Raw genomic sequence first — 19462 nt, forward strand, 5'->3', positions numbered from 1 at the left:
CTATAAGCGCTCTTCCAATCAGTAGTACATAAATATTTCAGCTATTCCTGACAACTGTGTTTGCTGGAGAGCTGTATGATGCAGTAATTGGCAGTCACTACAAAAATCAAATAGAGTGAATGCTTTCTTTCCTACTAACAGAACTATTATTTGCAAGATTATGTTTTATTATTCAGAATGTGAAATTACCAGATAAATATGGCCAGGGAACTCTTTAAGAAAAATTTTAAGAGGGGTGTGTGTGTGTATAATATATATATGTATATATGTGGGGGGGTTCTCCTTCAAGATGGCTGTTTTTCTTAATTTTTTCTGAGAATAATTTTGGTGTAAGTTACAAGTACTCATTTACTAAATGAGTAATGGCAACTTTTGAAAACAGGGTGTCAACAGTAAACTTCTAAAACCATCCATTTGGCCCTTCTTATTTTATAGAGTGGGAAATTATTAAACCTTTGTAGTTTTTTGACTATACCTTGATGATTTGCCACTGCTGCTAAAACTGCATGACTCATAAAATTGTAGTTATTTGACCAATTAAAGTAGGCTTTGCAGATTTTTCTTCAATAAATTCTGTTTTGTTTTCAACAGAACTCCTTGGTATACATAAACAGGCAACAGTAGGGTTTTTGACATTGATGGAATCTCTAAGGTATTGTAAGGTAAAGAGTTTTCTACATAATTTACATTTTTTTGTTCCATTAAGATGTTGTGGGCTTCTTTGGCACTATTACTAAAAGCTTTACTGTGTACAATTGGAGATACTATAGAACTTCTAAAGTATGCTCAAATTAAAAATGAATATAATACTATATTAGGACAGGTATATCATAAAATTGTTAAATCCATCTTATTGTGTAAGCATTATTTGATGCTGTGACATAAAATTTCTTGATTTAAGGTTTTTATTTGAGAAATTTTATGCTTTCCAAATACTACTTTTGAAGCAACATTAATGCTCTTAATCTCAAAAGGTTTTTTGTTTGTTCTTTGCTTCTCAGTCTTTACTGAATCTCTTTAACTTAGCTCAGAGTTAAAGAGGATTATGTAGTGTGCAGGATGTTGGTGTACTAACTGTAACTGGCCCTTCATTTATTAAATAAATGTCAGTTCTGAATAGATTCCTCCAAAACAAGCTAATAAGTCAAGTGGAGTTCTGTCTCATTTAGTGTCCAATTATACTATTGTTAAGCATGGAAATACTTACTCATTTGCAGTGTTTGAAGCTTGTCTCCAGGGTTGAAGTAAGGGCTATTGTTGATACCACAATCTCATTGATGTCTTATTTCAGTTAATTATCATAAGCTGTGTTGCTTGCCCAAGTCAGACACGGATCAATGATCAAAATTATCATCCAAGTATTTTACACTGTTGTTGTTTTATTGAACGTTTTATATTAGTTTTAAGAGCAGTTGGGACTCTACTAACTGAATTATCATTAATTTGATCATTAGCTACATGAGTTTTCTGGGTTTGCTTTGTTTTGATTTTGTTGTACCTTTTTAGGTTGGCTCCTATTTGAAATCTCCAAAATTTCCCATTTGGATACTTGGCAGTGAAACACACCTCACAGTCTTTTTTGCCAAGGTATGTTAGATGTGATTTTTGGTAACCTCAGACAGATAAACAAAACACCACATAGATGCAAAGTTCAGATCTTGCTATAATGTGAGTTTCATGTGGCTTTAATGTAAACATGTAGTCGCCAAAACTTTTAATTAAGCCTTCCCTTGAAGGCAGAGTTTTTTACATGTTTTTGTGGTATCTCATAAATTTTAGTGGTCTGTTGGTTCTAGCTAGATTTATTGGGCTGGGGGAAGGGTACGCATTAGAACACCATAATTGGGACAAGTACTGTCTTAAATTTCTTTTAGTGCAAGAGAGAAATAAAAAGGAAATAATTATGTGTAGGTGCCTGTTAGTAGTTTAATCTCCCTGACAGTACTTCCACAATTTTTAATCTACAGCCATGGTTTGTTGTTCTAGATTAAAAATAGATATCAGGTCTGTTATGATAATTCCTTTTATTTATTCTATTAGATATGTACTGTAATCTGTGGAACATATAAAATGCTTTTGAGAGGAGTTCTCAGTTTAAAATCTTAGACCAAATTTTCTGAGGAGAGAATTTCTGTTTAGTTGAAGATTGTAAGTTTTCCTTTTATTTCTATAGAAATACTTGTTTCTGATTAAAAATATTTATTGAAACTAGATGGTACTTACTAGTGTATTTATTAGTACTTATTAGGAATGAACTTTACGTAATATCTTATAAATGAATCAATATTTTAGGTATAAATCTTGAAAATAAGTACCAGAACATATGACTAAGTTAAAGGCATAATTTCTTGAGTGGCTTAATTTCCTTAAGGAAAAAATGGCCTAATCTTCAAAAAGAAGACACAAAACCTAAGATTCTTCTTATAAGAACAAACCCCCACAATACATTGGAAGTTTGTGTAGCAGTATTTCTTTACCTTTAAACTTAAATTTTAAAAATCCTTTTAATTAGCCTGTGTTGTGCATTTTTTGCAGACTCCATTGCAAATGCTATACTAGAATTTCCCTGAATCCCTTGTGTCTGATAAGTGCTCTTTCTTCCCTATTCCATGATAATGGAAAAGTCCTTATCCACCAGTGAACGTTTTTCTGCCTTGCTGTCTCCACAAAGTCTTTTCCAGTAGTTTTTTTATTTCAATTTTGAAACTTTATCCATAATTTTTTTTAATTAGACCATTGAAGTCAGTACCCTGTATAGATAGCAGTCTGATGCAAATAGGCATTATCACTGTTACTCAAATCAAGTGTACCTGTCCAGAATGTTATTACACCTTCTTATCTGTTGTGTGTACAGTGACCATTTCCAGGTAGAAATCCATTTCTAGTGCAGTTTCTTTTAGAGTGTTGAGGGCTATTTGCTGGGTTTAAAGTAACCGCGCATCAGCACTGGTGCCTCCAATACAACTTGGTTCCTCTTTCTTCACTGAACCCCACTTAGGCTATGGAAAGCTGCAGCTTGTGATTAATATCTTAGGAATTAAAAAGCAGGAAAAGGAAGCAACATGGGATTGGCAAAGCATTTCCTAGACATTTTTTTTATTAAAAAGGGCAGGAGCTGAAGGTGTGTAAAAGTTCTGAGAGTCCTTGAATTTGCATATCTGACCTCACCCTTTCCTAAACTAAAGGTTGGTGAGCATTTTAGGTGGAGCAGAGATGTCAGCCACGGTGGAAATATGAATTGTGTCAACAGTCCATTATTTTGTCAGTTGAAGCTACATGCCAAAAACTACAGAAAGAAACTTGAATTCATTGCTAGTGTCTAGTCATACAGTTGTTAAAGTAGTGTGTGTAGTTTCCTAGATGGTGCTTGATACTGAGGATATAACTTGGTGGTGAGTTCGATTACATGAGAAAGAAATCTTCAGAATGAAAAGAGGAAAATGGACTCTGGAGCCAAAAGCAGTGCAGATTAAGTTGGGGGGGGGGGGGGGGGGGGGGCGGGAACCAAAACAAATACAGATTTAATTATTTCAAGATGCATATGATTTACAGGAGCCTAAACCTTTATGTTTAAACAGAACATTAGGCAATTTACAAAGCAGAAGAGTAGTCACTTGTCATTAGCTGAGTAATTGGGCCTAGAAACCTAGGAAAAAAGCAATCTTCCTATGCTACTGTCACGATGAACAGGTAGCATGGTGAAATTGGGGAATGGAACAGAATCTTCATTGCTATCTTGGGGACTCTTCTTGACCATGGAGGTTTGATAAGCAAAAGTTTTTACTGAAATTATGCATATGACCCTACTCAGAGTTGGCTGCTGGGGTTCTTTAGTATTTATGCACTTCGCTCGGATTTTTACGTTTGATGCAGAGTACAGTTAATAAACCTTCTTTTGTTAAATGTGGAATGAAAAATCCATCCACCTTGCTTATCTATCTCAGAACATTTTGAATTAAACACTACAGACATCTATTACTGTCTACCAGAATATTTTTGCATTACGGTAAATGTGAACCATTCTGCTGTAGCTGTGACTTTAAGAAATGTTTTTGAGTTGTACTTTCTAAAATAGACAAATCTGTCCATAGCTGCCATTCTAAAACTTGCTACTGTTTAGGTAGATTGTGATGAATGAGCAAAATGCAGCACAGCATCTTTGGGCTGAAGATCACACTTACAGTTTAAAGTGAAAATATAAAAATTAACTAAAGTGTGTAATTGGGCTTAACTTCTCTTGTAACTGCTGGTGCATGAAATAGCCTTAAACAGTGACAGCTGAGTCAGTTTCTAATTTTAACAGAAGTCTACCACTGGGTCAGCAGTTTCCCCATTACTAAAATATTATAAATTTTATTCTGTCTGCATGTTCTTCACCTCCACATCTTGATTGTCAAAACTCATTTGGTATGTACGGAAATGCTATTAGCCTCATTTTACTACAAGGAGTTGGACGTAGAAGGAAATAACTGAAGAAATAATTTCTTCCTTAAAATAGCAATTTTGGTTGAAGCATGTTTTATTGAAGAGAATATCAGTAGTTTTTCTTCCTGGGACTTAGCTGACCTGTCACCAGCCAAACAGTTATTTACAGTTAAGATATTTTGAAGGCAACTGTGCAGACACAACGAGTTGAAATGCAGTGGATAATCTATGCAAAACATGGAAACATGAGTATACTCATTACAATGCTTTGATCTGCTATCACTCACTCCGGTGGAAGTGTTCTTTCTAGACAAAAGAAAATAGAATCTTCTGAAATTAAGCTTCACCTCACATCTTCCATATTTTAATTTCTATAGGAGACTGTATTGAGCAAAAACACTACAGCTTGTTCTGCAGATGAGTATGTAGTGAAGTTGGAAAGAGCATACGAACATCTGTATTACCAAAATAGTTCTTCAGAACTCTGATACTTATGTGTATCATAATAGAGCTGAAAAAACTTGTGAATACTTGGGAGGGGGGACAAATGTTAGAAGGGAACCATAATTAGTACCAGCATATTTTCTTTCAATTATGAACTGTGTGTGTATAAGGCCAGAAAGTTGCTTAATGCTCAGCAGTCCAAATTTAACGTATACTGAAAGAATAAGGGTGGCTGTTACTCCTAGTTGTCATGGACTCTGCGAGTGCAATAAGGTAGATTTTTTCCCTGAAAAACTATGGGTTTTTCATAGGCAACTAAATCCAAGCAGCCGTCATTTCTGCCTTTCCCTCCCCTCCCTTTCAGTGAATAACAAGAACAAACAAGGAAGCTTTCATCTGACACTACGTACCCCAGCATGCTCTGGCAGGTGGTGCTAAGGCAGACAGTATTGTCAATGTTCTCTAAAATCCCAACTTTATAGTTACACTCAGTTTTGGTTTTTTATTGTAGGGAAAAGAGAGTGTGAGAAGTAGGGCAGCTCTAAATCACTTAATGTAGGGATAAAGCTGTGATGTTTTGGATCAAATGCTGTGTGGTCAGTTCTTGGTTATTTTTATGATACCCATAACATAAGGAAGTTATGACAAGGTGAGACTATTCAGAATTTTTAAGAATGTCAGAGCATGGTCAGACAGTATATAAAATAATATAAACGGGCTGAAATATAACAAGAAAATGTGTCGGTGTAAGCCATAGGAAGAATGACAGCAGGTGAATAGCTACTTTCTAAATACTGTCTGCTGGCATGCAAATTCACATGGTCTTGAAGTTTGAATTCAGACTTACTGAAAGTGAAGAGACAGCATGGAATGAGTGTCTGTCTGGTGACTGACTTCAGGTGATTGAAACTGTCTATGGGGACTCTTCAGAGCTGTATAAGTTTTTAAAATACGCCCTTAGTTTGTTCCCAGGTCTTGGAGCACACAGGCCACAACAGAATTGGCTATCCATTTTCAGTTACGGCATTGTAGTATTTCTAGGCTTGAAGAATCGGATAAGCAGAGGAAACTCCTGGCCAAGACATCTGAATAAGTTACAAATTACTGCTTTTCAAGGAAAATGTGCCTGTTCTGCTGTGTTGGAACTGTACTTAGGGTTTCAGATTACATTTTTTTTATTTTTGTAACTTTGATCACTGTAACCTGTTCTACATATTCTCAAGGCTTTTCTTCAGCATCCTTGATAGTATTGTCTCTCAGAATAAAGAGCATTCACTTCTCTTCCTAAACAATCTTTTTCATCAAAGTTCAACAGAGGGTCACCTGAGCAAACACTGACAGTGCTATAGGAGATCCTGAATTTGGGTCAGTGGTGTTTACCAGAACTGGGCTAAGGGGGTGTGTTATTGGGTACAGCGTTTAATCTCAGAACACCAACAGAGAGTGTCAGTGGCTGTGAAAGAAAATGAGATGCGTTTGTAGAAATCAAACCATTACTAGTATGTGTTAACAACTCTGGTCTCTGCAAAAGTAACCTACATATATCCAAATAAATTATACTTATCCTTTAACTTAGGAATTCTTCTACTTTAGGAAGGTAGTGCAAAATATCAGTGCCCTTCCTTTCGTTTTTGCTCCTGTGACAGGTCAACACAGGTAATCAATTTCTTAAAAGTCTTTTCTTTATGAGAGAAGAAATCAAAGCTGGATTTTGAAGAATTCCACTTCAGGAAATGGTTACAGAGCGCGTGGTTTCAGAGTCTTTAGTTTCCATGAGTAAGTGGAATTGGTTCTGGTTGGGACAGTCTGGATATCTAATAAAAACAGTATAGATGTGTGAGGCAACTGCAGAAATAAATTTCTGGGCTAAAGTAGGTTTACATTTTCTGTGTGCTGATTAAGAGCAGGGAGACAAATGCTGATCTGTTCTTAATAGCTCTGACCTGGCTAAATCAGCAGTGAATCTACAAATATTTCTATTAGCTGCTAATTTAAGAGCTCCTTTCTGCAGGGGGACCCCTTTATAAATGATTGTTAGAACAGGATGTTTCCTATGGGATCTGTCGACCCCCAAAGACATCTGAAGTTACTTTACTAATTGGTTTAAGTTTCATAGTGTAAATGCTATTGCTAAGTGAATTTAAATTGTTCTGAATAATGCAGTAGTTCCAAAGGGTTGCTTTGTCCAAATCCGTTCCCTGGCAGAAAGGCCAACTCTGAGGTTTCATAATTGGCAGGGAGCACCTCAAAATAAAATACTTCTGTAAGGTTATCTATCCTATTCTAGCCTTGCAAGATTGCAGAGCATAAGTGTGAAATCTTATTCTGCTTTTTGTGGGTCTGCTCAAATTCTACTTGCGGATGAATTTATTCCTGCTATAGAGGTGTGTTTCTCTCTCTGAACAGGCACTCTAGGCACTTTCTTTGTTTATTGTTTGTTTGGGAGGTTTTCTGTGGGAAAACTTGGGCTTTTTTCATTCCTGTAAGTGATTTTCACACCAGCATTTATCAAAATAACTTATAGAATTTCTCTATAAACTTTTCATTGTAGTAAAAGAAACTTTATATGTGATGCAACAGTGTATGATGGCATATTAGTTCGTAATGAAACAAGTTAATGACACCAATTTACCCAAAGGCTTTATTTTCTCTAAAGATAACAGGTCTGGAGCACTGCATTTACAAAGTGCTTGTATTTGTTTCCAATTTTTTTTTCATTGGGAATGTAGTTTTTGCTTGAAGTAGAGGTAGCTTTCATGAGAAACTTTAGCCATCATACAATTTTTGGCTTAGGTCAGGAGAAACATTTCTGTCTCCTTTTATTTTCCCATTTCCCACATTGCTGGAACGAGCAGCCAGCAGTGATAGCTGCAAGCAAAATCTTATCTGTCTGTATCTTATTTTTTGATGGTCTGCACTTCAGCTATACTAAAAGAACTGTGTAGTGGAGAAACCAAAGCTCCTCCAAGTGGCTATATCAGCTCTCTACAGAACATGTTCTTTTTCATGTCTTGCCCAAGGTTTGGGAAAGAAGAAAAGGTTGTAAAGAAGTCAGGTATACCCTTTCCGATGCAAGACATAAAGAACTAATTCTGGTTTTGCCATCTCCCTGACATCCTTTCAGGCCCACGAAATGTTTTGGAGAACTCCAGACTTCCAAGAGGAGCAGAGATATGCAAAGAAAAATAGAAAAGTTGAGTGGGAAGACTGAGGTGTATGTGTCAGTGGTGAGCAGGTGAGGCTGGTCTGCAGAGCTAGAAGGTTAGGGCCCATAGATCACTGTGACGTAAGAAATCCAGTAACAGATGTTACAGAGGCCAAATCATATTCTAATGTGGTAGGCTGGAAACACTGTGATTACGACATAGGTTATTACATCCTAAATCAAAAACAGCTATGAAACTATACTAAAGTTTTCAGGATTTTAGGGTGCCTGGCTTGGATTTTCTGCTTTTAGGGTTGGTGATACGGGCTCATCACTCCATCTTCCAAAGTCAGGTAGGACTCTAGTTCCTCAGGATTTTGGAGGTTTCCAGGTATTATTAGAAGGATGGAGTGCAATCTCAGTCCCTGCCATACAGTTACAAAGAGACCTTGAAGTGGAGATCCAGCTATACAGACTGTATTTTATTTTTTTTTAGCCTAATATAGTAACTAAAAATGTTGAGCTAGGAAGAGAAAGCCATATCTATGGAATCTAAGATCACGTGATTGACTTTTATCAAGACTGGAGTACAATAATACACCCATGTATTCTGAGGAAATCGCATGTGAAAAGTATTACAGAGCATTCTGGTGGTCTTCCAGTTCATGAAGTTGCGTGGTAAAGAAGTTGATGTCTTTGAACAATGGAGAAATGAATCTTTGGACACTGGTAGGCATTTTGATAATTTATGGGAAAAATTCTGAAGTGACAACATCTAGGAATTATGTAAAGGTCCTGTAATGCTTGTGTGGCTCTTGCTAGAAGTGCTGTGCATCCCATAATAATGAGTAGCAATTATGAGGACTTACTCCTCAGATCATAAAGAGGTAACTCAGTCATGAGGTTTTGCATTATTTGCTCTTAGAGTTAAGACATAGAAATTGTAATGTAGAGGTCATTAAACTGAGAAACATAAGACTGAATGTTAATCTAACCAATTATTTGAAATTTACTGTCCTAAAATAATTGTATTTGCTGTGTTCACCCCAATTCTCTGACTAATTTCTGCCATTTAGTCATATCTATATGTTCTCTAGCATTTTAGAAAATTTTAAACATTCATTCCATTATATACAGCTTTCACAATGATCATTTAAGGACATTGTTCATCGTTGGCTGGTACAGACCATGAAATGTAGTTGTATATGCCCCTAAGCAAATAAGTAAATTATTTCCTTTTGTGAAAAGACTTCTCATCCATCTGTTTTCTTTCAGAGTGGGAGGTTTTTATGTATGAAGTAGTTGAGAGTAGGGCTGTTTAGATGATACTACTTTTTGTGTGTGAGTTGACCAATTTTTGTGTCACTGAATTCTTTCTCCTGAAATGTTACACATTTTGATACGGTTTTGTGCTGAAGTAGATGAGAGAATGACTTTGCAAACTGTTTCTGAGCCTAGATGAAAACCTGTAAAAGGGGTGCAAGGAGTAGTTCTAGCAGTTTCAGTAGGATTTTTGATCCAGCAAAATTTCTATCTACAAATGCAAAATAAAACAGTAGCACTTGTTGCATGAGATGCACTTTGAAATGAAGGAAGGAAGGAGGGATGAAAGAAGGAAGGAAAGGAAGCCAGCACAACAAACAGAACCTTTTTTACATCCACAAATGAAAAATGAAGAAATTTCCCATGAACTGCTAAGCTCTCGATTTAATATATAGTAGGCACACTTGTGAATTGGAAAATGTGCAAAGAAAATATGCTTAAGTAATTACCATGAATATCACATTAACCTTATAATTTCAAGTCTAATTTAAATAAATTAGGAAGAAAAGTGATTCTAGAATAAGTCAGCTATTCAGTTTTCCAACTTCAGCTTTAAAGTGTATGCTCTGTTAACTTTGCTGAGTTTGCATTTCAGTTGGTTAAGAAACAAACTTCTGTGTGATTTTTTTTTTTTTTTTTAAAGATTAGCAGTAGGCTATGGGTACATACTTGAGACTAATGTGCAGTCATCTCCATGAAACAATATTTTGACTATAACTTAAATGGTACATTGTTTCTGAAAGTTTGCTAGTTGTATATTTAGTGGAATAGATTGTAGTGGTGAGTGTGTAAAGCAACTGCTGTGAAAAAAAGCAGTATAGAAACGGTGAGTCATTTACTGTCCATTTGTTGGCAGAGCCATCCTGAGGATTACTTTTTCCTTTTCCTCATATTACAATGAATAACTTTCATAAGTAAACTGAAATTGGTGACTGGAAGATAATGGGTTGTGTCCTACCCCATAAGAGTTCTTATTAGTATCTAGAAGGAATTATAGCCTGCTGTTTCAGGAAGGAGGATATAAGCAACATCTAGTTTGTATGTATGTTAACCTATCAAATGAAAGGCTGATTTTTAAAGAAACACATTTTAGGTTTTTCTTTCTTTTTTGGTAGTATATTCAGAGTGGCTTGCAAATAGTAAGTGCATCAAAGACATTGCTAATGCAGTTTTATAATTTATAAGTCACTGTATCAAATTCTGAAATTCAACATACTGCATAGAAACAAAGGCTGAGAACATCATTGTATCATTCTGTATCCCTTTTAGGTGTGAAACCAATGTTGGGTCCAGCTATATTTGATACAATAGAGAAGACATTGGGCCTGAGTCACCACATGACGGGTAGATATTCTGTTTTTCAAATTTGGAGGAATAGGCATCCTGGCTTATTGTTAAAATATGATGAATAAATTGATAGATTTTTTAATAGTATTGCAGTTTTTAAATATCAATCAAGTTGATATTTAGAGAAGTGTTGCATAAAATTTATTCCTAATTCCAAATCAGTGACAAACAAAATGCTGATGCCTTTTTCCCCCATCATTTGCTTCTTCCACGAGTCAGGTGTGCTGGCCTTTACAGGTACAAGTCCTGACCAATTCTGCCACAATTACTCTGTTTTCGACTATATTAAATAGCAAAGTATTGTTCATGCTATGGCCCAGATAGCAATGCAATAGGATACAGTTATCTAGTGAGTACTGATCTGAAGGTTTTTTTAAACACACCTTTTTTAATATAATGTGTTCTTATGCTACCTTCCTTTTTTTTATTATTTATTCATTTATTTCTGCTGGTCACAAAGCATACTGACCTCACTTGGTGCATTAACATTTACCAGTTGCTGCCTTGATTCTGCATTTGGCACATGCTATGTTTGCAGCTATTCCAATCTGCCGGTAATGTTCTGAAATTAGGTATTGTTTATATATATATATGTCTTTGCGTAATTGATTTACAGACACCTTCCTGCTGTTGGGTTATTGCTACTGTATATTATAGAGCATAACTTAGAATTCTTCCAGTGTCTGATGGCTTCCAAGTTGTGTATGCATTAACAGTTAGCTCACAGTAGATTTTGGCCTGAAAAATACAACTCTGCTTCAAAAGCCCTTTTCTCATTTTGATGTTTATACTTTGGCTTTTTAGTGTTCAAAATTATTTTTCACTTTAGCTTTCTGCATGTATTTGGATATTTTTCATATTTCTCAAAAATAATACTGCTATCCTTTTGTATTTGAACACTCTTGATAGTGGAGCAGGTATTATTACACCCTAATCAATTTGTAGTCCATTCAGTATTTGTGAGTAGATAGAGGGGAGAGACATAAACTTCTTCAGTTCCTTAAAGACCTTCTAAAGTCTTAGCCCAAATTTGACTTCAGTACATTTAGTGCACTTAAATTTCCTGCTAGTTTACAAATCATTGAATAGTATGCAAACAACTAGGTAAGAAAATATTAGCTTTCTTAATAGTTAATCAGGCATCAAGTGAAGAATGGAATAGCAAGGTGTTAGCTTTGTGCAGTAGAATACTCCTTTCCAGAAAGTATATAAATGCAGTGGTATGGTCTAGTGTTCACACCAGGCTTTGGCATTACTGTGTATTTCTGCAGGAGATGAAGCAGTGGTGAAAGATGCTGTTCTAGTCGTAAGAGGCAGCCTCAGCACATGAACGGGGAAAAAAGCTGCATTTGGTTTCTGTGCTTTTTCAACAAGTGTATATGCATGATTGTCAAAGTTTCTAAACCAAGATGGGTCAGTAAATAAACAAATTTAGTACAGCAAATAGTATATTCATGGTCAGGGGTTGTCTTCATGAAATCACTCCAGAAATGGAATTTTAAAGGATAAATTTTATTCAGTCATTTCCACATAGATTTTGGGACTCTTAAAAAATTCTAACCCACTGTCTTCCAAAATATGGAATTCAGTATGCTTGTAATATCACAATGAAGAGACCTGATAGGGAAGTAGAATGAACAACTTCTCCCCATATTCCATGTATCCTTATATGGGGTAATAGGTAGAAATCCTAAACTGATAATGCCAGGCTTGTGCCATCCATTCTTTACAAGCCACCTTCCTTTTAATTTTATCTTATCATCTAATTGCAGCCTACTAGCTGCAGAAATCGGTTACTAGATAATGATATTGGGACTATTATTTTACCCATTTTTAGTGAGACTTAAAATTGGAAATCTAATATTCACTGTTTGACCGAATGACAGTTCCAGGATTAGCGTATGAGGTATGCCCATCATGTCTTCTGTTTAAGAAAATGAATCTCTATGAATGGCTGTTAATCAGTGGTCACCTGTTTTAAATACCTATTCTAGACTGATTCTTCACATTCTTTCTTCCCCTTTAGAATTTCTCTTCCTGGAAAGAAATATGTCCTGAAGTCATAAATGTATTACAGAGCTTATTAAATAGAGATTTTTAAGTATAGAACCATAGAATGGTTTGGATTGGAAGGGTCCTTAAAGATCATCTAGTTCCAATACTCGTGCCACAAGCAGGAACAACTTCCACTACACCAGGTTGCTTAAAGCCCCATCCAGCCTGGCCTGGCATTCAATATAGTTATTGAATGCCTATTAAAGAGATTTTAAAGTGAGGTGTTCTTAGGCTAACCAACAAGAAAATTATTTTGTGGCCATTTTTTGTCTCTGCATTTTTTTTTTTTCCCCCCCAAAAAATGTCTGAAGGCCAGATGTTCTTTCTGAGCAGCTCACTGTGTATCCTTGAGAAGTGGAAGATTACTTCTTATTTTATTATTATTCTGTGTTCAGCCTGCTTTATTGCCATGTTCCCAAACCCTACTGAGATAGATGAAGGGAACTAGAAACACTGAACGAGACTGCCAGCATGACAACATATGTTTCAATAATAAAAATATTCTCTAAAATAGTAACTGTTGTAGTGCTGTTCTGAAAATTTATGCCAAACTCAGATTTTTGCAAAACTCCCTGACTACCTAATAAACAAGTGATGTGAGAGACTGAACTTGTGTAGAGATTCTATATGTTTCCAGGAGACTTTAGGCAATTTTATAAATGTCAGGAAACTCATTGGCATCAGTTGAGGTTTTAGCTGTTGTTTGATCCACAGAACCTTAATGCGTGTGGCAGCTGTTGAATCTCTGGGAACATGCGAGTGACTCTGTATACAGCATCTGATGTCATCCTTTACAAGTACAAAGTCCATGACTGCCTATGCATAGTTAAGAAAACTAATGTAATCAGTGTGAATTGAGGATGGGCTTTACTGTATAAGACAGCTTTAAGGAGAAAAATATCACAAGTTTTATATTAATTAAAGGAATAAACATAATGTGTTTCTTAGAGGCTGTTGTCTCTGTTCTGCTACTACTGGAATTAGCTACCTGAAATACCAAAACCAAATATGAACATGAAAAGAAACATTATTTTTATAATATGTGAAAGTGTGTAAAGTTTGTGAATATTTAGTGTTTTCTGCATGCATGTACCAACACATGTGCATGTTAAGATTCCCTAAAATACTACTTAGCAGTACAGAGTAAGTGGATTACATGGCATTATTAATATATTTTCTTAATTACTTTGTAAAGTTCATATTTCTCACATGTAAAGCCTGAAAATATTATTGTTAAATAATTAACCAGGCTAATAATTGTCCTTGAGAAACATTTTTGTCATATTTGAGTTTATAAAACAATTAATCTGGTTCATTTTCAAAAACATTTCATCATTCTGGTTTGAAGCAAACCACAAGGTTTTTCATCATCCCAAGAGAGAATTACATGTTTTAAGTGGGAAACTGAACACTTGAAGCTGGTTTCCAACACGGAGTACAGCTTTCCGTACTGTGAGAATTGTATTTAGTAAGATTTTAATTTCTGCAGTGCATCTTCACTGGCTTTCAACTCTGCTACCAAGTATTCCTGTCATACTTGTTCATTTCCCACCTCATGATTTGTAATTACCAAACAGTTGGTATGTTAATGCTCACTATGGGTTGTAGGGCAGACATTTCATGTCTGTAGGCTGAAATAGTATTAGATACAGAAATAGTATCTAATACAGATACTACTTTTTTTAAGTATAAAAGTAGCAGCATGATAATAGAAGCTACCATTCATCCTGAGTGACTTATATTGTGAAGCTTTTGGAAGTCATAAACCATGGAATTTGCCCACTTCCAGTTTGGTTCCTTTTACAAATAAAGTTTGGGGGTTGTATAGCACTGTATTCTGTCCTCAAAAATAAAATATCCAAATATGGCAGACAGAAGTAACATGAAAGGGCAGCTGTTCAAATTAAGACTTGTGACTGGAGAGTAATATGTAATTTACTAATTAGATAAAAATTCCAGTAAACTCAAATTTGCTGACTCCTGGTCTATAATTCCAGTAATGTGTATTTGTTTTAAAAACAAAGATTTTGTCCTGTGATGATGAGCAAAACAAGCTAGTAACTGAATAAAAAAAAGACTATATACCTAATCTTTATTGATTTACGGTAATCTCTTGTAATCTGCCCATCAAAGCAGGGAGCATGGTGAAGAAGTGTGGGATTTTTTTTCACATGTGAACAAGTGAATTGTTGCCGCCTTGTAATGTTTTGAACTAAAACACTAACATTTGTGGCAATGCAACTGTTAAACATTTATTCACTATAGTTTGAGTTTCTCTTGTTTTTGAAAAACTGCAATGCTGTGGCTTTTTTGTTGGCCATCTCATGAAACCATCCTGTCTCACAGGAATGGAGCGTATATTGTGGTTTCCGTAACTTGGTTGAGTGCATGTTAAAAGCTCTGCTTTCCAGATGGATAGGCTGACAGTGTGCTCACTGTAGATTTTTCTGTTATTAATTCTTGCTCTGATTTGTGTTTGCTTTTCCTCCACAGCCTTACCTTGCCCTTGGATCAAGTAGGCTTCCTTTCTGAGTAGTATGGGTAAAAGTGAAAAAGGATTCGAATAAATAGTCCATATGTAGCTTTTCATTCTGCTCTATTGAGAACTCTCTTCCGTTTGCAGTACCAGCAAGGTACTGCAGATACTGTAAAGTAAATCCAATCCTTTCAACTCTTACTCACAAGGCAGAGTACAACTAGAGTCAGTTTGCTTCCTTTCAACCACCTTGTTGAAACATAGCTTACCATGAATGTTTCTCCACCACCACCACCTCCACCCTTTGATGAACACTTTCAGATAAACTCTGTCATCTCTTGCCAGTCTGAATTAGAAGACCTGTATTTTACTTTCAGACCCATGGTAAGAACTCTGCTAGCTTAGGGGTGGCATGCTTCCTTTAGTGTCTTTTCCAGCTCTCATTCAAGGAAAGGATCTTCTTTTGGCTTTTTCTGAATCCCAGATAGACCAAGCCCCTCTTCAAGGCTGATGATACAGTATATGATCTTTGACACCTGCCATTCTGAAGTGGAAACAGTTGTGGCTGCAGAGCTCTTGTGTAGTGATGGCTAAGTCAGGGACCTTTCCTTCAGTTCCTTCGTATACAGCTTTCAAGCAGGAAAATCTTTTACTCGAAGTGTTTTGTAGGTATTTTCCAGTTGTTTGACACTTTTTAATGCCTTCTGCAGTAGAAGATAATATGATGCAGAGCAATCTCATATTCCACCGGCCAGCACATTGTAAACAGTCTGAGGAGGATACTTCCATTGCTGCAACACCTGTGGGCAGTGGCCCTTCCAAACTATTGGCGCACCTAGTGTCCCTGAACACAAATGGGAGCCTTGAACTAGTTAGTCTTCATTAGCCATCTCTCTGTTCAGAGCCAGACTGGTAGTCTTTCAAACTACGTTTATATCAAATAACATCAAATGCTTTAGTATGGACTTTACAGGTAAGGGCTCTAGGATTTGATTTGTTGCCACAGCATAATTCTCCAGCTCTGTCCCTTTTCTAGGACCCTTCACAATAGTCTGCCTAAATTGACAGTAGATGCTATGTTGGTGAGTATTTTTAGGAACAGTAACTGCATACCTCAGCACTCTCAACATCTATTCAACGGTGCCTAGGAGGAAACAAGATCTATGGCCTTTCCCCATACCTCTTCAGTTCTTTGTATGACAGTAATAACAGCCTCACATTTCAGATCTTAAGGACTCCCTCTTTCCTTGATTTGATAACTAGCTCCTAGGAAGACCTACAGAAAGCTAGAAAACTGTTACTTAATTTCAAGCAATGTCCAGGTTCAGTTCAGTCTTTTCAAACTCGGTGAGAATCTACAACTACGTTTTATATCACTGCAAGACTTCGAACCTATTTTTACTTTTGTATTGATAATGGCTTTCCTACTTGTGAACCGATACCAGTCTATGTTAAATTTTATTCTTTGGTTCACTTTCTAGCCAGTCAGTCTCTGCAAGTAAAATGGTATCTGACACCTTTAGGACACACAACCTCATTTGTATATCTGGTGATATGTATGGCACTTCTGCTCTTTGCCTCCAAATAAAGGTGCATTCAGTCTGTTCTCCCTCGGTTAAGTGGGGTTTTATTTCTCAGGCTGTAAAGAGCACTTCATTAGTTCTGCCTTTGGTAGCAGGGTCCCTTCACCATTTGAAGAAGAAACCTCTGTGTGTCTCTGTCCTCTGGGGTACTGATATTGGATGTGTCTCTCATGGATCTGGAGATTCGTTGCAAATGGATTACAGCCACAGGAGGAACTGAAGCTTCACATGCTTATTTTAGAGCACCATCCGGTTTGAAATGCATTCTGGTCATGTGTGGAAGACTCCTGCATCCAAATGATGATACAGTTATATAGTACATCAGTAGGATTGGATGAAGTGTCTTTTTTCTTTCAAAAGTTAATCTCTAAAAGAACCTTCCTGACATTTAAAATAAAATTTATTTGTGAACCAACTCTATAGGGAGATTAAGTGAATGACATTCTTGCACCTCTCCACCATGCATCAAGTGTCACTTGGGTAGTCTCACGGTGTTAGGCTTGATCTGAGTTTATCTTTTTACTTCCCATACTGATAAAAACTGAGACTTCTTTCTTAGTTGTGTTTCTGCTGGCACGTGTGGTTGAAGAAGCAGATGTTGTATTTCAACCAGTTTAACTTACCCCTTGAGTAATCTTTACTTACCAGAGTAAAACAGAACAGGACCCCAGTGGTTTTGACGTGACTGGGGCAGTTTTGTTACCAGGGCCTCTGTAAGTTGACCAGAGTCCCTGCCATTACATCTGGGCCAGGAACAGTGATCGAACTACATGATCCCTCCAGACTCAAAAAATCTTCACAACACTGTATTGTGGATGGCTGTCACTGGATGAGGATTTCTGTTCCTTTCCAGCATAAATGATAGGAATGTGTAATAGACTCTTTTCCACCGTCCTAGGTAGAGCAAAATTTCATCTTAGTTTGCCCAGCAATCTGTTCCTTCTACATCAACTGCAGTTCCTTTCAAATGTCGACTTCAGTTGAGTGAAGAGATAAACAAAAGTCTATACTAAGTCAGTCTATTATTCTATTCTTTATTGGACCTGTGCTTTTATCAAGTGATTTTTGGATTTCTGGTTTGGTCTCTTTCTGCCACCTCTTTCCCTAACACCTGTCAGAACTGTCTGTACCTTCACCAAATGTTTTGCCAGCTCTGAAGCCCCTGATGTGGACTTCAATAAAATAATGTTCTTTAAAGAAATCTGATGTTGCTCTCTTGGGTGGTTAGTGAAGAGTGCAACTACTTTGTTATGTTAATTTAAAACTACATATGGAAGCGCTTGCAAGTCAAAGCGTGTTCTGTGAGAGCAGACCATCTGAAAGCCTGTCTTCCAGCAGCTTGTCTCCTACACCTTTTCTTAACTGCTTTTATACTCTTTCCCTTTCCATCCCTGTCTTGCAGCTCTCTTTCACCCTCTGCCCCACACACCAATACCTGCAGTGGTAACCCACCGCGTGTCTCCAGCAATGGTCCATCCAACACCAGCTAGGCATGCAGTCATGGGTCTGGGCTTGTGCCAGCAGCTGAGTGGTCGTCTGCCTATTGCTGAGCACAGCGATTCACGGCAGGGTTCTGCCTTCCCTCTCGGTGGGCACACACACCTGTACGTTTCCTCCCTGTGGGATTTCCAGTTTCAACAACCAGTTGTAAGACTGTTCCCTCTGAATAAAGCTGAAATTGAGCAATGGATTCAGCAGTCAGCTGGAGACGTGGGAATCAGTTTCAGAGATCCCATCAATGTTATTTTCTTAGGAAACCGTTTTGGAAAAGTCGCAGGCTTGAAAGCCACTGATTATAGGTTTGCAAAATACACACTTTTCTCTGTAATGCAAGTCTCAATTAAATAATCATCGTTCTTGCAGATCTGATTAAATTCTAGCAATTGAAATAGTTGATAAATTATCAGTGTTTCTGTATTATCTTTAGGCAAATTTCTAAGAAGTTAGTACTACAGTACGTAATTGTTAAACATATCTCTCAATGGCGGTAGTGTAGAACTGTAAAGCAGTCCATATGTGAACAGGTTTCTTTTTCAAGGGCAACAGGTCTTTCAGGGCAGGATCTTTGTTAAAATTCATAGCCAGAATTTCAGTGGGGCTTAGCCATTATGTTCTGCTTTTGATTTGTAGAATGAAAACTTCTGGAATGTTTTCATTAAAACTTATGAAGTGTATTTTTTGCTTCTGAGGATAAACATGGGATCTTAAAATAACTGGTATTACTGATGAGAATAACTTTTCAAAGTAATATAAAATGACTTGTTTGTGTATCACAAGAGCCAACAAGTGAAACGTTTTTGGGACATGTTGTACTTAGTATTGGAAATAATTATTATAATTAACTGTTGATGAGATTCCCTTATATGGAACTTTCAGTGTATGGGATACATCAAAATGCAATTCATGAGGCTGCAGTGCAGGATATGTTTTGGCACATATAATAAAATACCAGCTTGGGCAGCTGAAGTACGTTTTTGTTAGATCTTTGTCACACTTTCAGCTTTGCTGTGTGAAGGAGGTATGTTGCTTTTTTTCCCCCTAGGTACAAATATATGGACTAGGTGAACTTTTAAAGTTTTCTGGGTACTGGAAATGAATGACATGCAAAGCTAGAGGATACATGTGATTTACAGATACCTGATTAAAATCTTGAATGTTTAACTA

General features: G+C 36.6%; 1 protein-coding gene across 1 annotated transcript in view; it reads left to right on the plus strand.

Moving 5' to 3' along the window:
• The window catches only part of MINDY3 (MINDY lysine 48 deubiquitinase 3), a 55792-nt gene that overhangs the window by 22831 nt on the left and 13499 nt on the right, over positions 1–19462 (plus strand). The window contains exons 9-10 of the mRNA XM_055707822.1: positions 592–662; positions 1507–1587. Coding sequence (XP_055563797.1) covers positions 592–662; positions 1507–1587 — 152 coding nt within the window. The remainder of the gene's footprint in view (positions 1–591; positions 663–1506; positions 1588–19462) is intronic.

Source organism: Falco cherrug, chromosome 4 (genome assembly GCF_023634085.1).
Source record: "Falco cherrug isolate bFalChe1 chromosome 4, bFalChe1.pri, whole genome shotgun sequence".
In the NCBI taxonomy this organism is placed as follows: domain Eukaryota; kingdom Metazoa; phylum Chordata; class Aves; order Falconiformes; family Falconidae; genus Falco; species Falco cherrug.